The sequence below is a fragment of the Gopherus flavomarginatus genome, chromosome 6 (assembly GCF_025201925.1).
Source record: "Gopherus flavomarginatus isolate rGopFla2 chromosome 6, rGopFla2.mat.asm, whole genome shotgun sequence".
Classification (NCBI taxonomy): Eukaryota; Metazoa; Chordata; order Testudines; family Testudinidae; genus Gopherus; species Gopherus flavomarginatus.
This window is the reverse complement of record NC_066622.1, coordinates 122,527,095-122,552,779: the sequence shown is the minus strand read 5'-3', so window position 1 is coordinate 122,552,779 and position 25,685 is coordinate 122,527,095. Positions and strand designations below refer to the sequence as shown.

At 42.4% G+C, this 25,685-nt stretch overlaps 1 protein-coding gene across 3 annotated transcripts in view; it reads left to right on the top strand.

The window, feature by feature from the left end:
* The window catches only part of PLPP4 (phospholipid phosphatase 4), a 104,365-nt gene that overhangs the window by 16,903 nt on the left and 61,777 nt on the right, over positions 1 to 25,685 (top strand). For all 3 annotated transcript variants that reach the window (XM_050959057.1, XM_050959056.1, XM_050959058.1), the window contains exon 2: positions 22,944 to 23,052. In XM_050959057.1, the coding sequence (XP_050815014.1) occupies positions 22,944 to 23,052 (109 nt within the window). The remainder of the gene's footprint in view (positions 1 to 22,943; positions 23,053 to 25,685) is intronic.

Here is a 25,685-nt window from a genome sequence, read left to right as displayed (position 1 = left end):
GATTCTTTTGGCACATGTAAAAGAAATGTTAGATCCATGCCAGTGAAATTATCCTGCTGTGTTTATCAAACATACTTGTGTGGTTCATGCATGTTCAGTTAACCATTACCTTTTCCTAACATAAGAATATTTCCTCTTAGGCGTGATAGGACTGTATGAGTGCAATCACGGAGTCAGATTGGAATCATATTCTAGGGCTTGAGAAAGCAGTGGACTTGTAACTTGGTGGTGAGAAATCTCACTCTGAATGATTAAACTTACAGCTGACACAAAGATTTCGGACAGAAATAAAACTCAGCCATTCACCTTTAGAACCTTATTTGAATTGAACTTTGTCAAAAAACAACAACATAGAATGCCCCTTGCAACTTTCCAACTCCCATTCCTTTTGTGTAGGCGTGTGTGTGTACCAGGTCCTGAGACAAAAGATCTAATCTCCAGGCACAGATCTAAAGGCAGATACTTATTATTATGTACTGCATGTATTATCTTATGCATCTATTATCTGTTAAGCATCAGGAAGCCCAAACACCATAACAGGACAGGGACCAGTAGCTAGATACTGATGATAGATACGAGAACGGGGATCAAAAGGACCACCATCATCCACAGTCTGATCAAGAACTCCATCTGGCTTGCATCACTGGGATAGCCTTCTGGCCCAGTGATAGTACAGTACACTCCTATTAGGCTACTCAGTGAAACAGTAGACCAGACAGTGAAAATGAGGAGGAATGGCCATTGAGATGTAAAAGATGCCCCAAAACATACACCCGGTATGTTAGTTGAGGGACAAGGCCAATTTTGAAAACCTGCTGCTAAGACTCTCTCAAAGTCCCATTGTCTTTCTACCCTAGTCCAGTGCTTAACTTGTGTCAGGGCTTGCCAGGGCTGAGGCCGAGCACCTCTAGGCATGGCACATCAGTTATGAAAATAAAAAAACTTGCTTGAACACCTGATTGCTGCTCCTCACCTCTTTCATTACAAATTGAGCACTGCCCTAATCCAACCATCACCTCCTTTGGACCGTTATCAGGGCATGTCTTTCTGTCCATCTCGGAGATGGGACAATCATGAAGAGCCACACCTAGTAATTGAATTGAGTGAGCTTCAGAGGGCTCTAATAGCTGAGAACAGTGTCCAGCTGTAGGATCAATGGACTGATGGACTCATAAGACAATACAACCAGCTGCTGTCCACATCCATTGATGCACTGGCGACTATCAACCTCACAGATCGCCTGTGTTCACAGATAGCTCACATCAGCTAAAGCGTAGGGGCAGGAGATTAGCATGATGATGGCATAAGGCCCAAACCAGATATAACTGACAGCAACAGAAAAATCCTGTGGCTGCAAGCGGTTTCAAGAGACCCAACATTGACCTTACAACCTCCCAATCAGTGGAGATGTCCTAGAATGTTGACTAATCAATCCAGAGTGCCTGCAATGATTCCCAGGCCCAAATCAAGTTGGTGGTGAACACAACACCTGCCCTGGAAACATTTGACCCAGTTAATTTTCTGTTCCTCTATTTAATGGGTACACTATAACTACACAGCAAACATTCTCCTCTTGGCCACAAAATAAAAAATGGAATAAAGTCATCTGTGTTGCCAGCTTTGCCAGTTACTTTGGGATATGCTCATTTATTAAGGTTACTCTTCTGTGTGTGGGGTGGGGGGAGGGAGGTGGTCTGTACTTCTATCAGTGTACTGCTTGTGTCACTTACGTTCTCATACGGAGTTCTACTTCTCCCTGCTGCAAGTTTCCTCCCAATGGAGCTATCCTGCAGGACCTAGGTTCCCCAGGGCTGAGTTCTTCCAGCTCCAGAATCAGACTAACATGCGCGCATGCACACACACACATGCACATCTGGGAGGATCGATTTAATCAGCACTCCCAAGCTGATCCCTTATATGTCCCTGGACTCAGTAGGCTGGGTCAAACAGCACCTCCAAGCTATCACCCTCATATGTCATCTGTACCTCACCGGAATAGAGCACGCCTGAGCAGTACTTCCAAGCTGCCACCCTTATATGTCCCTGGTTCAGCATGTCTCTATCCCCCCTTTCATGTTACAATTGGTCTGATAGTAAGGCACTTGATGAGCAAACCTCACAGGATTTTTGGGCTCTGCAGGGATCTTGTAGCTAAAGTACAAGGAGTGTTGCAGAGCGAATGAGGAAACCAAAAAACACCCTTGTGGAGGAGAGAGCAGCAACCAGCTTAATCATGAAAGTTATTTATTGCCAGGTAATAACCACAGGGGAGCCAAACAAACAAAACTGTTATAATATTAAATCTAACTTAAATTTGATTATAAAAGTCAGGTTTAGAGAACTATAACTGATCACACAAATCAGGGTCAGAAGGCTACACCTAGAGAGAGAGAGCTGGGTTCTCACCACTCTATGAAGCTTGAATCGATTGGGGGTCACAGGTGGTGGTAGTAGTTGAGGGTCTGGAGTGCTGGAGACAGGCAGAGCCCCCAGCACGATCAGTCAGGAGAAGATGAAGTCCCAGTGGAACTGTTCCAGATTTTGGATCCAGGCATCAGAACAGTTACTTGAGCATGGGTAGGAGTTTTTGTAGAGAAACAACAGTGGTTCAAGGGAGAACACTAGATTTGTTTATGTGTAAACAAGGGGGTATACCAAAGTTGTTTTGTTCAGGCTAGACCAGGGGTAGGCAACCTATGGCACGCGTGCCGAAGGGGGCACAAGAGCTGATTTTCAGTGGCACTCACACTGCCCAGGTCCTGGCCACCAGTCTGGGGGGGCTCTGCATTTTAATTTAATTTTAAATGAAGCTTCTTAAGCATTTAAAAAACCTTATTTACTTTACATACAACAATAGTTTAGTTATATATTATAGACTTATAGAAGGAGACCTTCTGAAAACGTTAACATGTATTACTGGCACGCGAAACCTTAAATCAGAGTGAATAAATGAAGACTCGGCACACCACTTCTGAAAGGTTGCTGACCACTGAGCTAGACTGTGGAAGCTGATTATTCCTGGCTTTGGGCGGTGTTCCTTGGAGGGAACTCACAATGCAATTAGGGAGCTTCAGTATTTTGGATACCAATAAAGGATTTATTACTAGAATTGGCCTGAAAACTACTGAGCTGGGTGTGTGCAGGAGTGGGTTCTTTAACATCTGGAGCGGAGATCCTCCACCATGCAGTGCTTTCCTGCTTTTCTGCTCCCAGAGTTCTGTGCAGTTCTTGCCTTGGAATCTCTGTTCTCCATTTGGTATGCTAATGGAAATGCCTCCTTGTCCCATCTTTGATGCAAATGAGGCCAGGGGAGTTTCCTTAATTCTGTCATCTTTATCCCAAAAGTTTAGGTGTGTCTTCCACTGCCTTTTCATTGCTTGTTGTAAGTTTTTCTATTGATGCAGATTTGGTTCAAGCAGAGGCCGGGTTGTGTGTGTGTAGGGGGGTGTCTTTCGTGAGTCAGAAAGGCTCGGTACTGCGTCCTGGTTCCCCAAGAACACATAGCTGCAGGGTAATATCTACATTCCCTTTTTAATGACTGTGTGGTTTAAAAACTCATGTTACAACTGATTTTAAATAGAATTTTAATCAAAATGAAGTTCCATAAATGTCAAGGTCTAGTGGGGTACTGGTGTATGCAGTGATTAAATTTAGCATGACCGCCTCTGATTTAAAGCATTGAAAAGTCTTTGGCATCAACTGCAACCTATTTATCTTAGCCAGATCCATGCCTTGAAAACCAGCATTCTGATTTTCAGTGGCATTAAATAAAAATATTCCTAGCAACTCTCTTACCTTTCCATTCCTTGATTAGCATAGGAACAAATTGCTTTTATGGTCCTTCACCCCGAGTCCCCAATTCACTTCTCCTTTGGTTCATAATTATTTGATGCTTTCCCTACTGATTTCCTTCAAACATTTCCTGGGCAAAAACATGCTGAATTTTTGATGTTTTAAATGGAACAAAGTTTGATGCTATAGAGGAAACATTGTTAATTTTGTATAAACACTGTAAGATCACTGCAGTTTATTTATTCAGGATACCCAGGAGAGTGTGAGGATTGCAAATTTTTGGGAGTTTGAGTAAACACAATTCCTCAGTAATAAAAGATCATCTGATCACTAGGCCAGGGCCACAGTTCAGAGAAGTTTACTGGTCTTGAAAACATCTGTACCAGTCTGTTAGCTATATTCCTGTCACAAGGTGTCAGTGAGCAGCGCAACCTAGCCTGTTGTCGTGGTCTCTCCAATTAAGCCTAAATCCTTCTCTGTGCTGCAGCAACATCAGTGGTGCAGTGCCTGTGCAACTTTCTTTCCCACACGGTTTTAGCAGCTAATTGTTGTTATTTATTATAGAGGTTGTCTTATTGCTCATCATATTCTAGGTACTTTCTGAGTGCGGAAGAAGTCACTGTTCCTGCCCCAAAGAGCATACAGTCTATAAAAGGAAGGACAGTTGAGTGGGGTGGAGGGGGTGAAAGGGATGCAACATGCAGGCAGGGCCGGTGCAACCATTTAGGCGACCTAGGCGGTCGCCTAGGGTGCTAGGATTTGGAGGGGCGCCATTTTGTTTGGCAGCAACCGCAGCGGCCGAATCTTCGGCCGCCCTGGTCACCACCGGCATTTAGGCAGAGAGAGCTAGGGCAGGGGAGCATGGGGAGGGCCGCCTGCAGCAAGTAAGGGGGGACGCAGCACGCAGGGGAACTCCCCGCCCAACTCACCCCTGCCCTGTCTCCTCCCCTATCACGCTGTGGCTGTTTCACTTCTCCCGCCTGCCAGGCTTGCGGCGCCTAAGCTGATTGGTGCCGCAAGCCTGGAAGGCAGGAGAAGTGAAGCAGCCACAGCATGCTCAAGGAGGAGGTGGGGTAGTGGGTGAGCTACTTCACTTCTCCCGCCTCCCAGGCTTGCAGCGCCAATCAGCTTAGGCACCGCAAACCTGGGAGGTGGGAGAAGCGAAGTGGCAACAGTGTGCTCAGGGTGCTCGTGCGCGGAGCAGGAGTGAGCTGGGGCAGGGGGGTGCCTCAGGGCGGAGGGTGGGAGCTGCCGCAAGGGGGGCGCCTCAGGGTGGAGGGGGGGAGCTGCTGCCGGGGGGGGCACCTCAGGGCAGGGGCGTGGGGGGGGAGGGCACAAGGTGGAAGTTTCGCCTAGGGCACGAAAAGTCCTTGCACCGGCCCTGCATGCAGGGGGCTCTGGGTGATGATAGGCACACAGCTAATTATTTACAAGTTCTCCTCTCCTCATCTTCTCTCTACCACTAGGCACTTTTCATTTCAACACAACAATCCTCAGTCAATTTCAATGACCTTATGGCCCTTTCATCCAACATTTAACTCCTTCCTTTCACACGAACCATTCAGTGGTATGCAGTGTTGTTGTAGCTATGGCGGTCCCAGGATATTAGACAGATAAGGTGGGTGATGTAATATCTTTTATTGTAATAACATCTGTTGGTGAGAGAGAAGCTTTTGAGCATACACAGAGCTCTTCTTCAGGTCTTGGAAACTTACTCTGACTCTCCAACCGCACAACCCTAGTTGTCACCTACTGCCTCTCACTGGAACCGATACAGGGTATTTTCAAACAATTACAACCTATACTCATTAGGGACCCTATCCTGAAAGAAATTTTCCTGATCCCCCTCTTGTGGCCTTCAAACAACCTCTTCAAGCTCCTCATCAGAAGCAAGCTCCCCACAGACCAGGACACACCAACTCAAAGTGGCACCAGACCCTATCAGAACAACAGATGCAAAACCTGCAGACATATCTCCACTGCTACAATGACCAATACCCCTCACAACATATCTTTGAAGATCCATAGGTCCTACACATGTCTATCACAATGTGTAGTTTACCTCATCCAGTGCACTAAATGCCCCAATAACAACTGTGTGTATGAAATCAGACAATCACTATGCTCTCAACTGAACTCCCAAAGGAAAATTATAAAAGACAAAAACACCATATCACCTGTGGGTGAATACTTTTCACAAAGCGTTCACTCTATATCTGACCTATCAATCCTCAAATGAAACCTGCACACTTTCAGAAGATGATCCTGCGAGCCTAAATTCATAACTTTGTTTGACACGAAAATTCATTGTCTGAATAGAGACACTGGACTTATGGCTTATTACAACAATCTATGACCCATTAACAATCCCTCCTAGCTCCTCCCCACCTCCACTTTCCTCCCTATGTCTGAGGGGTTGTTAACTCACCTTTTTATCTTGAATGGTCCCTTGAAACATGTTAACTACTTATGCTAAACAATCTGTTCCATCTTGTATTTAACCATGACACTCTATGGGTATGGCTACATTTGGAATTTCAAAGCGCTGCCGCGGCAGCGCTTTGAAGTGTGAGTGTAGTCAGAGCAGCAGCGCTGGGAGAGAGCTCTCCCAGCGCTGCATGTAAACCACATCCCTTACGGGTGTAGCGTGCAGCGCTGGGAGCCACGCTCCCAGCGCTGCTGCCCTGATTACACTGACGCTTTACAGCGCTGTATCTTGCAGCGCTCAGGGGGGTGTTTTTTCACACCCCAGTTGCAGCGCTGTAAAGTGTGAGTGTAGCCAAGCCCTGAGTAAGTTTCCCAAACCTGAAGAAGAAATCCCTGTAAGCTCAAAAGCTTGTCTCTCTTGCCAATGGAAGTTGGTCCAATAACAGATTTAAAATTTTTATTAAAGCTAATGTTAAAAATTATATAATACATAGGCTGAGAAAAGAGTGTCTGCCCATCTGGGTATAGTGCTTAGATTATCCACCGATTATCTCATCCACCCCTTCAGTGGTAGACAATTGAGATAAACAACTAGATGACCTAGACAAGTGATTCCTTGTTGGTATCACAAAAGAAGTGAATGTTTGGGAATGCTTTAAAGGGTTCAATCCTGCAAGATACATTCAGACGCTGATACATCAAAGCATTTAAGCACGTGCTTAACTTTAAGCTTGCACATCATTTTGTTGGACTCAGTGAAACTACTCACATGCTTAAGTGCTTTGCTGAATTGGAGCCAGAATTCTCGACATGTTTAGGGGTCAAGCCCTAAATAGGGAAAAGGACTTGTGGACCAGCTCAGGAAAGGCATTATGGTTTTGATACAACTCCCATTGACTTCAGTAAAAGTTGGATCAGGCCCTATATCAGTGTTTCTCAACTGGTGGGTCACAATCCCTCGGCAGGTCACAAAAGACAATAAAGGTGGCCACAAGGCATTGCACATGTTGTTATAATCTAAAGCAAAGAAAATCATACTGCCCCACTCTACACACAACCTTACCCTTCAAGATCAAATATTCTCTGTCAGCCTCTTAAAACACATACAGAAACAAGTAGAGTAAGGGGTCACCAACCTGAACAGGTAGGGAAACACTGCCCTGCAGGTATTGGTAGAAGCATGGAATTGTGGGAGAATCAAAAATGCTAAAGTTAAAGATAAAAGGAAATGGCATAAAGCATTTTGAGCTCTGTCTGCTCACAAGCTATAGGACCTTAAAAATACAATCAGCCTACACTGATTCTTCAGTCTCATGCTGCCCTATTGGCCATTGATCCAAGGTTGGTTAGAAGAAGTCCTGTACTTTGCAGCAGTGTGATTTCTGGTTTCTTTTTTTCTGTTGCTGTCCCTATCAGTCATAATAAACACCAGCCCATAATCACAGGGTCACTGTGAATAAAGTGAGGCACCAGGTTTTTCGTTTCTGGAATAATAAAAACAATTTCTGAATTATCTTCATACAGTGTTACTGATTGATATTAAATAGCCTGTGTCCCTCAGGACAAGTTTCATATCAGGATTATAGACTGTTACTCAAAAGTGAGAGTAAACATTGCATATTGTTACACTAATAAAATAATACCAAGAGGATCTTATAAGAGGGATAAGGCAAAATGCCACATTTACTGCAAATATAACAGACAGTTGTTACATGCCTTCATTCACACAAACACTCACACAGGTTCTGCATTAATCAGTTAGTTACCAGCCTGGAAGTTGCTTGTGACAGAATACTGGCCAGGTATCCTGTCCATGAGAGTGGAGCCAAGTCTGTGTCAAACCTGATGCTCCTGGAGGGTGGTAGCAGAACCAGAGACTCAAAGTTCTTAGTCTTTAGAGTCCATTTTTATAGGAATTTATTCCTATAGCAGTCTATGGGAATTGCTTCATCCTGCTGTTGCTGAATCAGTTAGCAGGTTGCACATTCCTGATGGCTCCGTGCTGTCAGATGTTGGTTTTTCTCATCCTTTGAGATGGTGGGGTGGATTCCAGTTTGCTCTCCGGGGATCATCTGGTTGTTCCCACTTGATGCCTTTTTGGCCTATGGATACTGCATTCCTAGGCTGGCACCTCCCTGATCATTCATGTAAACCAAGCTTTCATTCACATACATTCCTTCTTTTAATCACATTTTACTGTCTCTACCACTTTCAGGGTGTTACTAATTTATTTGAGACTCCCTGCCCTTTGATTACAGAGGGAGGGTTTTTTTTCTGTGCTGCTTCTAAGAGCAGTTGCCCTTACAATGTATTGTTTTGAGTGGAGAGTTAATTAACGCTTGCTGCATTTGTTTACACAGTATCAATTACAGAGTGTGCTCAGAGAACAGAGTCAATTGACTGTTTGCAAGTTTTACATAGCAATAAAGTATCTTTCTGAGAACAGATACAATCAATGGCTTACAAATTTTACACAGACTGTAGCTTGTAAGTTAACAATAAATCCAAGAGATCTTTTACTTGGTAATGCTGTGAGATTTAAATTATGGATTTAAATTATGGGGGAGCAATTATGGGGAATCACTTTCATTTCTAATATAAACCTTCTTTAATATCCCTACAATATCACTGTATTTGGCAGCATATAATGCAGCATTTTAGCTATTAAAATGGAGACAAAACTCCCTTTAAATCAATATAGCTGTTTCTTTATCTCCTTTCAGTTAAAGTGGAAATTTGATATTTATTTACCCTATTTGTTTCAGTGTGGCTATAACATGTTATTACAACAACCTTCTATCAAATAATGAAACAATACTTCACAAACATTAATAACTGAATCCTTACAACATCCTTGTTAGGGGATAGATATAATAATGCCCCCATTTTATAGATGAGGAAACAGAAATTAAGGCCAACATTTTCATATTATGATACCAGTTAGTTGTGGATACTCCACAGGTGTGAAAATTAGACCACTAAGGCCTTGTCTACATTGCCACTTTCCAGCACTGCACCTTTCTTGCTCAAGGGTGTGAAAAAAGTTTCAGCGCTGTAAAGTGGCAGTGTAGACAGTGCACCAGTGCTGAGAGACAGGCTCCCAGTGCTGGAAGCTACTGCCCTTGTGGGGATGGTTTTTTTACAGTGCTGGGAGATCTCTCGACTACACAGCCAGTCTTCATGCTTCTGAAGACATACCTTCATTGAGGTGCCCAAATACAGACTTATGTACTTCGCTTTCTGCACCAAACTTTTGGCTTAAGTGACTTGAGCAAGGTCTCATTTGCAAGTCAGTGGCACAAAGGAAAAGGATTCCAGATCTCCTGACTGCCAGTCCTGTACTTTAATCACTAGGCCAAGCACCCTTTTTCAAACTAAATAAAAGTTTAATTGATTTAAGATTTATTGATGGTGTCAGGTTTCTTTTAATGAGATTACAGATCATCATCAATAATAAGAACTTAGTCTTTTCATTGTACTTCTATCATATAGTTCTCTTTTCATTTGCTTTCAGCTAAGGAATTCTTAGTCTCCCAAATGACTGAATAAAAATCTAATTAGAGGCAGAGCTCCCTCCTGAGACTAACCTTAATGCTAATATAAAGTCAGAATATCTCCCCAACGGTGACAACTGTTCAGCATCATTTTAGAAGCTTTGATAGAATTCTTCCAGCTTCCATGTGGCAAGCAGAATAGCAGTGATAAACCACAGTCATCACTTCTTACCTTGATCTGCCACTGCCCCAACTATCTACTTCTGCTCTGTTAACTCCACTTTACATCACAGCCACAGTCCTTCTCAGGCATTTAATATTTGCCCTTTATTTGCAGAAGTCCACAAAGTGACCAACCCTCCTTCCAAATAAATCCCCAAATCCCTGTTTCCTTGAGTAATATTAAATGCATAGAAGAGGTGACATTTTCATACCATGAATGAAAAAATCTAGTTATTCAGTAGGGAGATGGACAAATAATGTTATATCAGTACCTTTTAAATGATTATTTTGGAGGGGACTACATGTTGCAGCTGGAGGGAATGATTTAGTAATCTAAGCCTCACATTCAAATCCTGAAAACTCATTCCGTACAATGGAAAATAGAGTTCATTACAATTTAACAACATAAGGTTCTATCTGCTCTGCAGACATTAGAGATCCCAAGGAATTTTTTCTAAGAGTAAACATTTGCCCAGTGGTCTTTGGCCAGCATTTTCCTCTCTCCCCACCTATTGCCCATTGTACATGTGTAAAAAAACACATTCATCCTGTAATCAAATAAACCCATACAAAACCACCTTGACTTCAGGGGGTTCCCCCCACATGGATCCAACTGCAGGATAAGGGTCACAATTAGCAAAATAGTTTGAGGTTAAAGATGTGCTCTAGATGCTTTTATTATTACATTCAACTACTGAAATGCACAGTGGTTGTGAAAATATTCAGGCAGAGAGGTGTCCATATAATTCCTAATTCATTGAAAAGGTAATGAGGCCAATACATTGCTAGTCTTTGCCAGTAATGTAAATATTGAGAAGTTAACTCATCCTGAGAGTTATGAAGAATATTAGATAGCCAACTCATTTTCAAAGAGTGAATATTTATCATTAATTTAACTGAAATTACTCTCATTTCCATTCTTTTATTTTAAGCAGGCTTCTTGTGTTTTATGTGAGAGATTCATTGACCTTTGTAATTTTGCTGTTACCTCTCTGGTATTTAGTAGAGCATATAGAGAACTATATTCAAAGCAGTTGCAAGCTTAGATCCACTTGCCTACAGGTATTGCTTAAAAGAAAGGAGATCTAGTCTTTTGGTATTTGAGGATAAAAGATTAATCAGCAACAAAGACCTGCCCCAACCACATAGCAAAAAAAAAAAAAAATTATTTCCTATTTTATTTTTACATTACTCTATTTCTAATGTTCTTCCTTCCTTTCTCACTTATTTAGTATCTGGCTGGACTTCCTTTTGTTTCTCAGCTATTGTAACAGATGGCAGGGGGGGAAGAGGGGAGAAAGAGTGGGCACCAGATTGCACCAGGGGATGGAAAACAGGAAAATGAACACTCCAGTTCAGTCACAAAATAAAGGCTTCAAAGTAGAGACAATGAGGTGGTGCTTCCTGTGGCTCACAGTCAGTAAAGGGAAAGCTTCCCATGCCTTGAAGTACATGAGCAGCATCTATGAGTGTAGACCCATCTGTCCTCCTCAAATTCTCAGGAGCAAGCCCTTCAGTCCCCTTCCTGCTGGGTTTATATTCTCTGGGAACACAGCTACTCATTGGCAATTACCTTTATAACTCCATCAGGGGCTCACCAACCTAACTGGTGGGAGCTGTGGGAGCTTCCTGGGCCAGAATCTTAACCTCTAATTTGCCAGGCATCATGCTGAGCCCATCCATGCTCTCAGAGTTACTATTACTAGTTTTATATATACTGATATATATGATACTACCCAGAGGGATACCATTTTGATGACATTATTTTATGATGTAGACACCTCTCTGTAATTCCTTTCAGAGACTAGACTTTATTTCCTGACATCCAATCACATTATCTGGGGTCAGGGTGACAAAGGTCATATGACAGGGATATTCCCAAAACTGTTCCTTCTGCTTTGGCTTGTTCAGCTGCTAAGATTGAACTTGGGTTTGCTTCTCTTTGTTTTCTGCTTTGTTGGTTACTATGTGTTACATCTTCCAACGGAGGAGCACTGCCAATACCATCCTGGATAGCAGGAACTTGGGAGCCAGAGTCCTCACATGACTGGGATCAATATCCATTGACTCAAGGGACTATCATTATACTGTCCATTAAGAACTGGACTGAGACCAGCAGATTCCTCTTACATAATTCACCAAACAGCACATAACCACTTTCATTCCCTACCAATCTGGGCAGAAAGAGGAGCCAGCTTGATATATCATTTTTAGTCTCTTGTACCAAACCTTCCTTCACCTGAACATTTTTGTCTTGCAAGGTGCAGTAAAAGACACTACCTCACTCACCTTGTCTCTCTCTAATATCCTGGGACTGACACGGTTACACCTACGCTGCATACAAGTATAGGCATAGTTTGACTTCTATATTTGGGGGAGGAGCAGCTCCAGCCAGGCCAGCTGGAGGAATTTCACACCTGCCCAAAGCTTGTGGTTTGGAGGGGCAACATCCCCCACTTTCCCCCAAACTGCACCCATGCATACAGCATTTTTTCTTGCTCAGTTTATTTGTTTTAAATCCCTCTGCCTTAGTCTATATCTCTTCATTCTGCACTTCAGATTCCTAAACTGTGTTTTTTGGAGCAGTGTTTTTATGGCTCCTGGTCTCGCTATCATTGATGGCAGATGCTGTTCCACTCCTTTTCTGTTTCTTCCTCTTTTTCTGTTTCTCTCTTCTTTCTCTTCCTTTTCCTTTTTCACACCCAGTTCTTACTTTCTGCTTTTTCCCCTCCCCCAGTTTCTTTTTTTCTTGTTTTCCATGTTCTCTTCCACCTCTGTTGCTAGTTGTTTCATTGCCTTCAATCCCTGCTATCTCTTTCTCCTTTTCACCTGCTGTCCTTCTGACTTCACACTGGAGTCACTCAGCACTCTCAGACATAGCACCATGAGCAGAGGAGGAGGAACTAATATGTCACTTTCTCTTCCTGACTGACGATGGGCAGTGTTCAGCTGAAACAGGTTAAGCTCAACATCATGCACATTTGGTAGGATAAGTAAGTGGATGATGAGTCCCAGGTGTGCAATGGACACATGTTTTTAAATTGAAGTTGGAGGGGGACCTATTTCCTCACCCATTTCTCTCTTGATATGAACTTATTTGCTGGCAAATAAAACTCATTCACCTTTGTGAATACTTAATTCTTCTGGAGTCTTAACTCGTGTTAGTTTTGTGCACTTATCCATTCAGAGTGGGATCCCTTACAGTATGCTGGAGTGGAAGCCTGCTCTAGTGGTTAAGAACATAAGAATGGGCATACTGGGTCAGACCAAAGGTCCATCAAGCCCAGTATCTCGTCCTCTGACAGTGGTCAATGGCAGGTGCACCAAAGGGAATGAACAGACAGGTTATCATCAAGTGATCCATGCCCGGTCACCCAATCCCAGCTTCTGGCAAACAGAGGCTAGGGACACCATTCCTGCCCATCCTGGCTAATAGCCACTGATGGACCTATCTTCTTCCTTGAATGTATCTAGTTTCCTTTTGAACCCCATTATAGTATTGGCCTTCACAACACCCTCTGGCAAGGAGTTCCAGAGGTTGACAGTGCATTGTGTGAAAAAAATACTTTCTTGTCTTTGTTTTAAACCTGCTACCTATTACTTTCATTTGGTGGCCCTTTTTTCTTGTATTATGAGAAGGAGTAAATAACACTTCCTTATTTACTTTATACCACTCATGATTTTGTAGATCTCTATCATATCCTCCTTTAGTCGCCTCTTTTCCAGTCTTATTAATCTCTCCTCGTATGGAAGCCTTTCTATACCCCTAATCATTTTTGTTGCCCTTTTCTGAACCTTTTCCAATTCCAATATCTTTTTTGAGATGGGGCAACCATATCTGCATGCAGTATTCAAGGAGTGGGCATACCATGGATTTATATAGAGGCAATATGATATTTTCTGTCATATCATCTATCCCTTTCTTGATAATTCCCAACATTCCGTTCGCTTTTTTGAGTGCCACTGCACATTGAGTGGGTGATTTCAGAGAACTATCCACAGTGACTCCAAGATCTTTCTTGAATGATAACAGCTAAGTTAGACCCCATCGTTGTATATGTATAGTTAGGATTATGTTTTCAATGTGCATTACTTTGCATTTATCAGCGTTAAATTTCATCTGCCTTTTTTGTTGCCTAGTCACCCAGTTTTGTGAGATCCTTCTGTAGCTCTTCGCAGTCTGCCTGGGACTTAACTGTCTTGAGTAGTTTTGTATCATCTGTATCACCTCACTGTTTATCTCTTTCTCCAGATCGTTTATGAATATGTTAAATAGGACTGGGCCCAGTACAGATCCCTGGGGGACACTACTATTTACCTCTCTCCATTCTGAAAACTGACCATTTATTCCTATGCTTTGTTTCCTATCTTTTAACCAGTTACCAGTCCACGAGAGAACCTTCCCTCTTATCTCATGACTGCTTATTTTGCTTAAGATCCTTTAGTGAGGGAGCTGGTCAAAGGCTTTCTGAAAATCTAAATACATTATGTCCAGTGGATCTCCTTTGTCTGAATGCTTGTTGATCCCCTCAAAGAATTCTAGTAGATTGGTGAGGCATGATTTCCCTTTACAAAAACCATGTTGATTATTTCCCAATAAATTATGTTCATCTATGTTAAGCTACTAGAGTGGGTGTTTGGAGAGCTAGATTCAATTCCTGACTTTGCCACAGGCTTCCTGTGTGCTGTTGAATGACTCAGATAAGGCTTGATCCTTCACAAAGTCAAGCGTCTCAGTTACCATAGAAATTAATTACCTTTTGAGTTCTGGTCTAAATTCACAAACATTTAGGGGATGGAGGTTTCATTTCCAAGAATTTTTGTAAAAAAGTTTAAATGATGCAAATGCTAGCAGGAGGAAATATAAGCAAATGCTCTCAGACTGGAAGAGTTGCCTCTGGCCAGCTTGCACAGTTCTTTTTGTTCCCACAAAGATTTGGACAAGTGCTTTTGATTTATTAATTTTGTGGTTCATTAGCTTTGGCTCTGTGGATAAGACAGCTCAGCTAATGTTTCTAGGGTGTGTATTTTTCTGGAGCACGGGCATTTTAAAAATTGGATGTATGTATGTATTGATTATAATAAATACATACAGAAATAAATATGATTAGTGGACAAATTCCTCAAACTCCTGACCAGTTTGCAGGTAATTTTCAAATGGCAATGGACTCCTCTTGTTTATAAAGTTTAGGTTATTGAGTTAAGGAACAGAAAAAATAACATTGATAAACTTTTTTAAAAGCACCTAAGTGACATAGGACCCTGACTTTCAATGGGGTTTAGACTGTTTAAACCATTTAGAAACTTTTGAAAAATTTTGCCTCATGTGACTCATCGTGTGGCAGGAAATGCAAATATCAAGTACAGTTACTAATTTATGAATATGCCATAGTGTTTGTGAGTAGACCATGTGGTGTCCTATGGAAGTCAATGATTCCCTGCACTACACATTTCCACCAGTTATTAGGTGAACAACTGCAAATTGCAACCAGTTCTTAGACTATTTGTGAACAGAAAAAATAGAGATCTAAATTCATCAAAAGAATTTATTAGCAAGAAATAATCTGATGAGCTCTAGTCATAGATTTCAAAACAAGAAGGGACCATTGTGACCATCTAGTCTGACCTCCTGTATAACACAGGCCATAGAACATCCCCCAAATCATTCTTAGATCATATCTTTTCAAAGAACATCCAATCTTGATTTTAAAATTGTCAGTAATTCATGATGACCCATGGTAAATTGTTCCAATGGTTAAAAATGTATGCCTTATTTCCAGTCTGAGTATGTGTAGCTGCAAGTTCCATGCACTACGTCATATTATACCTGTCTCTGCTAAACTGAAGAGTCCAAGTTCCACATGTAGATACTAGTCACCCCTTAACCTTCCCTCTGTTAAGTTAAATAGATAAACTCAAGGAGTTCAATCACTATGAGGCATGTTTTCTAATCCTCTAATCATTCTCCTGACCCTTCTTTGAACCTTCTCCAATTTATCAACATCCTTTTTGAATTGTGGACACCAGAACTGAGCATAGTATTCCAGCAGCAGTCACACCAGTGTCAAATTCAGAAGCAATATAACCTCTCTACTCCTACTTGAGATTCCCCTGTTGATGTATCGAAGGTATTGCATCAAGTCTTTTGGCCGTCGTGTCATACTAGGAGCTTATGTTCAGCTGATTATCCACCATGGCCCTCAAATCTTTTTCAGGGTCGCTACTTCCCATGATAGAGTCCCCCATATGCTAAATATGGCTTACATTCTTTGTTCTTCAATGTATACATTTACGTTTAGCCATCCTAAAACATGCAGTGTCTGTCCCTAGGTGACACAGTTAATATTTGGGTAGCAGAAGCCACATATTATTACAAGTTTAGTAGGCTTTGAGCTCTTTTTGATCTCTCTCTGCCTTTGCACTCAATGTCACTCTCCTACATATAAGTGGTTTCAGTTTTAGAAATCCCGAGCACCTTTAAATCAAACTGAAGTCAATAGGGATTGTTGGTGCTCAGTGCCTTTGAAAATCAGACTCCTTTTATTTCAGTGCCTAAATGCCAATTTAGGAGTGGATTGATTAGACCATAAAGCTGGGATTTTCAAAGAAGCCTAAGTGAACTTGGCACCCAATTTCAGTTGAATTTTAATGGAATTAGGTATCAGAGGGGTAGCCGTGTTAGTCTGGAGCTGTAAAAGCAGCAAAGAGTCCTGTGCACCTTATAGACTAACAGACATATTGGAGCATGAGCTTTCGTGGGTTGATACCCACTTCGTCGGATGCTCATGTTCCAATACATCTGTTAGACTATAAGGTACCACAGGACTCTTTCCTGTTTTTAATGGAGTTAGGGTGTCTAACTCCTTTAGGCTTCTTCAAATATCCCAAGGGCTTGATCCAAGCCAGTGGGAATCTTTCCATTCACTTAAGGCTTTGACTCAGGCTGTTATGTTTGAACATTGTGTCTTTTTGTCTGTTAGACTAGTACTAACAAATGTTACACATTTCCCCAAACCTATAAAAGTACGGAAAGGGAGGGAAGAGGAAAGCAAAGTAAATTCTATATTCGCTTATAAGAATAAAGTGTAAACTTTCTAAGTTACAACCCAGGAAACATGAGATTTTCTTTATTCAAGGATGGATGTGGCTATGTTTTGATTTATGATACAAAGTATCTACAAACCATTCTTCTTTATGTAAGACCTGGCAAAAAAGATTATAGCCATCTATTACTAATATACATACTCATCCAAACTTGTGGTAGCTTATGAGTAGTAACAGCCTGCACTAACAAACAGGACCAAAGAACATAAATCATTCATGATCAGGAAACTTAGGAAACCAGTGTATCCACATGATTGTTTAATAGGACATATGCATTCAAAGCTAGTGAATTCTTAGATCCTGTTGCCCACCAGTGATGTGAACTGCTATGAAAAATAATTGGTCTTTCTATACAAAAATGTGATCTTTTTCTTTTTTTTTTTCTGGTACCGTCTCTTTTTTCCATTCCCTCTCGTTGTATTGTTTCTTTCTTTATTGCTCACACAACAACATCCACCTCCACTTCTGCTTCCTTTTGTTCAGTTATGATTTTTTTTAGTTGATTCTTGTTTAATTTCAGCAAATTGCTTTCCTTTTTGTTCATTATGTTCCAGTGCAGTACTTGACCATATTTCATAGAAACAATTAAAGGGAAGCAAGATATTCATAAATAAATTTAATAAGCTATGTGGACACAGCATTGTTATTACGAAATATATAATTATAATTGTTGGTTAAGTGCTGAGACAAAATTAAATCTGTCCTTAGAAGATTAAAGATTTTGGAAGCTTAATAATTAGAAAATTCAGTTATGATTCCGCCTAGAGCCAAAATAAGCTAACATTGTTTATTATAATTTGTTCTCCTCTGCATATGTAGTACTTTGCATTACTTTTAAGGGGGTTAACTTTTATGCCTTAATATGTATTTGCAGTGTGGTTGGGTGTTGATTCCCATGAGAACTGCACATTTGTTTAACTTCTCAAACAAATGTTTAATGAATACTTTTTGGTTTTAAGAGGAAAAAAAGAGACAGAAGGCAAAGAAGCAGAAAGCCCCCAAACCTTTAATTGTGCTGTCATTCGTTCATATACCCAAATATGTGTGTTATATAAATGTGTGGTCTAATGTGACACATTTCAAGAAGTGCACTAATGCTCATACAACTAGATGCACTGCCTTGAAGCATCAATGCGCATGTATCCATTGGTCTTCATAGCTTGAGGAAATGCATCAAGGCCTAGAGTAGACATATCAAAGAGTGTGTCTGTGCTTCAAGGCGTTTCTTGGCATGTCTGTCTTTTCCAATGCCTTGAAACACATCCTTGAGTCACTGAGACCACTAGATATACTGGGGAAGATGTCATTTAAGATGTGACATTATAATAAGTGCATTCCCTGAAATTCTAGTGTAGCGATGCATGACTCACTGCTGCAGCACCTCCTGCTGGTTATCCAGGGAATTAGCTCTTCCAGCCTCTGGAGCACCCTCTGCAGGCTAGTATCCTGCTGCTGCTGGCCCCCATGTCCCTCCCAGGACCCAGTGCCCCTTGTGTTTGGGGTGCTGCTCCCTGGCAATACCCCCTGCAGTCTCAGGGTCTCCCCACCCAGGGGAACCCCAACCCCCTCTATTCCTACCTCCCCTCAGTCGTAGGCTACGGCCAGTCACCAACTCGCCCCCGTGCCCTGGGGCAGACTGCAGTGTCAGCCGCTCATCATAGGCAAGGTTGGGTCTGAACCTGCTGCCTCTCTCTGCAACCCAGTGCCTCTATGGGGCCTTGGACAAGGCCCTGCAGCCTGGGGAGTTGCCCATCTGGAGCTCTCCAGCCCCTCTGGCCTTTCCCCAGCCCTGCCTCACTCTAGGCACCCTGAGCTTCCCAGCAGCCAGGCCTCTCTCTCTCTCTCTCTCCGAAGGCAGAGAGAGTGTCTGTGCTCCTGGCTCAAAGTCCTTTTATAGGGGCCGGCTGTGGTCTGTTCGGGCCCTGGCTCCCAGCTGTGCCTACTTCCTCAATCAACCTGGGAGCTGCTTGCCCCAGCCACAGCACTTTGCTGGGCTGCTCTAAGCAGGGCCGCCCAGAAGGGGGGGCAAGAGGGACACGAGAGATTTTCGGGGCGCCTGGAGCAGGGTCCTTCACTTGCTCCAGGGAGCCCGGAAAACTCTTGCGGGGCTGGGCCCCAGAGCTTCTTCAGCTCCCGGTCTTTGATGGCGGGGGGGGTCCTTCTGCTCCGGGGGGAAGGACCCCCCCGCCAGCAAATTACCACCGAAGTGGGACCTGCCGCTGAAGTGCAACCCAGTCTTCGGCGGTAATTCAGCGGTGGGGGGCCCTTCCACTCCGGGACCCGCCGCCGAAGTGTCCCGAAGACCCGCCACTGAATTACCGCCGAAGAGTGGGCTGCACTTCGGCGGCGGGTCCCGCTTCGGCGGTAATTTGCCAGTGGAGGGCCCCCGCCACGGGTCTTCGGGGCACTTTGGTGGCGGGTCCCGGAACGGAAGGGCCCCCCGCCGCCGAACAGGGCCGGCTCTAGAATTTCGCCGCACGGGCTGCCACTTGCCCGTCCCGCGGCTCTGGTGGACCTCCCACAGGCATGCCTGCAGATGCTCCACCGGAGCCACGGGACCAGCGGACCCTCTGCAGGCACGCCTGCGGGAGGTCCACCGGAGCCGCCTGCCGCCGACGGCCCCAGGCCCCGGAATCCTCTGGGCGGCCCTGGCTCTAAGCCCCTCAGGGCAGGAGCAGGTGACCACCCCGCTACATCTAGCAGTAGCTTTTGTTTCATTGTTTGGCTATCCAGACACATATGTTTGTCCATATATGTATGCCTGGATAAGCACTCTCAGGAGCAATCCTTGCCCTCCCCATGCCACTCCACTTTTACAACCAGGGGTGTGAAGTGCATTAGATATAGTAGAACTGTGATTCTTGGTGGCCTTCAACTTTCCCAGAATGACTCGGATGACTGTACTGGTATCCTTTCCAAACCAAATAGAATGCCCTCAGCTGAGAGTGCTTCACCTCCAACTCTCATGCATTTTGTCTTTGGCTCTGCCTAATACAGAGGAGTTTACTTCTCCAGCTTGGCCACTGATGGAGACATAATCACTAATATACTCATAGCAGCCTGCTGAGGAGGCAGGCAGCCACAGTCTGCACAAGCTGGCACCTTTGCATATTTTCAACATTCAGCCTCAGATGCGGTCAGTTACAGTAATCCAGCGTGGGCATGACTAGCATATGCATCACTGTGGCCAGATCCACAGTCCAGTGGGAGGGTGGCATTTCCTACAGAGCTGTGGTTGTGGAAAGATTTTTTTCACCACTGAGAGTAGGTCTTCATTGGAGCTGGGAGGTGCAAGTCCTATTTTGTACCTATGATAGCTCTGCTTGAGCTAGCCCTTAAAAATAGCTGCAACTATTGTGGCATGTGCAGCTGCTTGGGCTAGCTGCCCCCAAAACAATCCAGTTCTAACCCCCTGGGTACATTCTCAGGTGGCTAGCTCAAGTCGCTGGCTCTGTTGTTGTGGACACACTGCCATTTTTAGGTACTATATTGAGCAAAGCTAGCATGGGTATGTCTACATGAGCTGGAAATCACGCCTCCCAGCTCAAATGTAGACATACCCTGAATCTACCTGATAGTTGGCTTAACAATGTGTCAAACTGGACCCCAAAGCTTCGTTCTGCTTTGATGAATGACATACGTGTGTGTGTGTGTGTGTGTGTGTGTGTGCACGCACATATGTTTTCAACCGACAGGAGGACAGGGTCCTGGCTAGTTATCTGAATTTTTTTCACAACCACTAAGCAGCAGCATTGTATCACAATTGGAGTTTCTTAACTGATCTTTTTCAACCGTAGCAAAGCACATATTTCTCAAAGAGGACTGCACACCTATGCAGCACATGAGGAGTCAGAAGTTCTCAGACATAGTTAGACTTGAGTTACCTGAGCACAGAAAAATCATCTGTAAAATATTTTTACGACAAAAATCATCTTCTTCTTAATCTGTTTAGCTTAAACAGTGGAATGGTATCTTAACAGACTTGATTAGGCCCTACCTAACCAACAAGAAAAATATTGTATCGAAAGTGTGTGTGTTGTTTGTTTTAACCTTAGGGTGTCATTTGTCCCCTTGAAAATTTCCCACTGAATCTAGTATATAAAATATTTGTCTTAACAGAGAACTTTTAGAATCTGACTCAAAGCAGTTTTTGTTTTTAAGAATGTCTCAATATTTATACAGCTGATAAACTCAAAAGAAAATAAAATTTGCTGGAAACAATCATTTAATCCCTTTTTTAAAAGCAAAACAAAACAAAAAAGCATTTCACCAGGCACATGAGAAAGTGTGTTGTTTTTTCTAGACCCAGCAGGTTTCCTTTTTTAGGAAGTAACCTAAAGGGAGAAGTTTTAGTATTTCTAGCCTTTTTAATATTCTTGGATTTATTGAGCTTGATAATAGAACTAGCAGAATCCTAAAATCGTTGCTATGATTCATTTAAATGACATAGTGTTTGCAGCCCTTTGAGAGAGTTTCTGGTTTTCTAAAGTATCAGTATTATTTCATTTAGTTTTTGGCCCAGAATCGTAAATGGGACTCAATCTATTGTGTGCCACAAATTTGTAAATTATTCTAGATTTCTATTTAAACTTTTAAAAGAATTTGTGTGGTAGTGGAGAAGAAAATGGGGAAAGAGGATTCAGACAACAAATTAAGGTGGTTTTTTTTTTTTTTTTTGCATATATTATTTGGCAGCCTTTATTGTATCAGGCTTTCTTGTAGCCTTAGTCATGACATTTACCAGAAGTTTCAGGTAGATTTCTGAATGAGCTATGAGACCTGGATGAGATTTTCTGTTTCAGAAGACTTGTGTTCCTATGGCCCAGATTTACAAAGTTATGCACATAGATTGGACTTACAAAAGTGACTAAACAAGATAGGTGCCTAACTTCCATTGACTTCAGTTGGAGTTAGGAACTTGAGCACTTTTGTACATCCCACTAGGCACATAAATACTTTTATAAATGTGGCCCTACATTATTTTAGACTATCCCATTTCCTTCCAAATCCTGCTTTTCTTAGTTGGTTCACATCCCCACCTCCACCTGCATTCCCCAATTGTAAGATAAACATCCTTTGTTCCTCTTGAATTTTTCCATCTTTCTAGCATCTCACTTTTGCCTTAAGATGGAGAGGTCAGAGGACATGGAGGAATGATTTTAGACTGACATATTTGCAAGAGCTACAAATAAATCTAGACCTCCAGGTTGTCCCCAAAGTTCCGTAGGACATTTCTACCCAATTAAAGTATTCAGACTCTAAAAGACAACCAGTCAAAGTTATCTGAACAAAAGAGAAGGGACTTACTAGCTTGACTTCAGTAATAGCTCTTTCCATTTTCAAAGGCTGGACACTGTCACTTGTCCTTATTCCAAATCTAAAGAGTGCACCAGCTGGGTCTTTTTTAGGGGACAAGTGTCTTTTGGAAAAGATGTTTTGTAAAGATTATCCTGTTCTTTCTGTCAATGGGAGAAATTCTCTTCATTGTATCATTCAATCTGCCTAATGACTATAGGACTGCTAATTTTTGAACCCCAAACTTTGTATCCCGAGACTTGAAATTTGGATGCCATGACTTTTATCAATTAGTGTTTTTCTTTTTCTGTACGTGACACCTTCTTCCCATGGTATCCTGTTCTAGTGTTGTACTTGGAGCAGAAAATAATGGTAATTTATCCCCTGGAGTGCAGTTTAAGATAATCTTTAAAAAGATGCAGTTCATGCAATTTTCAGAACCATTTTGCTGAGTGTATATGTATGAAGGTTACATAACTATAACAGTGGTGTAGGGTGGCAATATGGGTAGTGTCCTAATTAGTTGGGGGAGGGGGTTCTGCAAGGCTATTATTTCAATATCCATAATCTTTTTGAACTAGAAAAAATATATTTTATTGTTGTGTTTAGTTTTACAGAGTTTTTGGATCCATTCCAGAGAGTTATCCAGCCAGAAGAAATCTGGCTTTATAAAAATCCTTTGGTACAATCAGACAACATACCTACACGCCTCATGTTTGTAAGTACCAGAGATTTAATGGATTGTTTGACAGCTTTATGAACTGTAAACTAAACACACTTTCATTTGATAACAGGAAAACTTGTGTAACTATAGCCTGTTCCTTGGGTTCTGATTATGATAAGATTCTAAACTATGTAAGCCTGAACTTATTTATAATATGAGAAGTGTTACAGAGCATGCTTAGAAAAAACAAAACGAGCAGTGCAGGAGGAGCAGAAGTACCGTATTCTGAATTCTATATTGATGGTGCAGTTTCAGATTTAAGCACGAGTTCACTAATGGATGTGAGGCATGATCAAAAGGCTCCTAAATTAGGTGTCTGGGCACTTTTGAAAATCCCACTAGGCATCTATCTGCATCTTTAGGCACCTAATTACCTTTCTTAGTGCCCATAGCACCTTTGAAAATTTTACCCCAAATCTCTACATTGTGATTTGCTCATGTTTACAGCTCCTTTGTGTTGGTTTTCTGTGAACAGTCAAGGGATTATTGGGAGATGAGGGTGCCCAATATATCACAGAATCAGGCTCTAAGGCATCATAGCACTAACCTGACATGACAGTGCTATTGTTCACCCTGTCATGCCCAGCAGAGTTCATATGGACATGCAGGAATGGTGTTAAGCTAGTGGGAGCAACTAATATCAATACCATCTCTCAGCACTTATTGTGGAGAGATACTGCATTCATTTAAATAAGGCCCTGCCACTGAGTACCCCCATCATACCAGTTACCTCCATATATAGAGCATATATTTTTAGAAGTTAGTGGATATAATTCTATGAATGGATTCATTCCTGTAGTATCCCCACCAGCTTGAGTGGAATTATCTCAGGGATGAGTATGGCACCTAGAATGAAATCCTGGTTCCCTTGAAGTCAAAAGGAGTTTGCCACTGACTTCAGCGGGGCCAGGGTTTCCCTGTGAGTCTTTTGTCTTTAAGGTCAGTGGCTTTAATTCAGAAGGAAAGCAACACAAAAGATGTAGTTTGATGTTTTTTGTCTTTGGACAAGAGAGTAAATCCAAAGTTAGTTAATATATTTAGTTATATAGCTGATAAATTGCACATGCCTCTTCTTTACGAGACAATAGTCCTATTCTGAGCAAACAGAGTCAGAAGCTGAAGGCCAAGATATTTAATGGCCCAGGATACAGTTATTACTGAGTTAGGAGGAAGCCTGATTAAGTATTTCCCATCACAGCAGGGTGAAAAAGTTAAATGAAAAGCAGGCATTTTGAACAGTGTAAAAAGATAGAGGCAGGTGTAACCAGGAGCCTAATTCTGCCGACTTTACTCACACAGAGTGGTATCTTGCTTCATGAATAGTCCCACTGAAATCAGTGGAGTACAGTGTTTGAGGGTCACAGAATCCTGCCTAAAATTTGCTTTGGGCATACAGTTGATGAGTTCTTAGGGCAGTAGTGAGTGTGCAGGGGGTTGCAGCAATGCGGAAATCACATTAAAAAAAATAAAATGGCCGTGGAGGAAGTAGGAAAGATAATGCATTAGACGTCATAGGGGACATCCAGTGGTTGGTAAATAGCAAGGATGTAAGGAAAGTACATTTGATCCTTATCTTTCACCTACCCCAAATGCCAGTTTTTGCCATACTGTTTGGCAGCTGAAAGCTCCAGTGGAACTGAGTCAGTAACCTGACCATGAGTCAGTAACCGTGTGCTCGGATTGGCTTACACTATTCCACTCAGTAAAAGGCAGCTCACCTGTGAGTGACTGCTTGAATTAAGAAACTATAGATAATTTCTAATTGGTTTGGTCTTATTTCTTTAATTAAAAGTAAACAAAACACACACACACACACACACACACCTGTTATTTGCTTTCATAATTTAAGATGCTTCCTGTTACCAGCACTAGAAACCAATTTTAAAAGGAATTTCCAAACAAAGAATTGTTTAGCATTTGTTACAAAGTCCTACATTTAGAACACCGGGAGATTTTAAAGTCAAGAGGAAAGTCGTGAATAATCTAGCTCCAGACTCAGATTAGGCTAAATCGGCATGTTGGCAAAGGGGAAAAACTGGAAAGGATTTCCTCACTGTTTTGTTTCTTCAAGAACAGGCGTGCCTGGTACTATTCATGGCTGACCCTGCAAAGTGCTGAGTACCCTCAGCTCCCACTGAAGGTTGAGGGAGTGCCCCTCCCAGGAACTGCTCAGTACAGCACCATGTGGTTTTAGGCATTTACACAGTCCATCATATCTGCTAACAGTTTAATAAGACAAGTGAGTGCTTTACTCAGTACTAGGTGTTTGCTCAGGTGGATTTCACTCTAGTTCCTATACTATAGAAAAATATACCTTCCCCCTTCCTCAATCAGTGGTTCTCAACCTGCAGCCCATGGGCCACTTGTGGCCCAATCAGCACCAAACTGCACCCATGTGACATCCTCAGGGCCATAGAGGTGGCATTGGATGCAGCCCACATAACGCATTGTGGGCCACATATGCAGCCCACAATGGTAAATAGGTTGAGAGCCACTGCATGCGTCCCTGCTTGAGCTCCTGAACCTTGGTCCCAGCCCCTAAACATGCCAGCCAGTTGGTGTGGTGCAGGAGGGGTAGTAGCAGGTTACTACACCCCTGGAATAAGGGGAGAGCATGACTCCTTCTC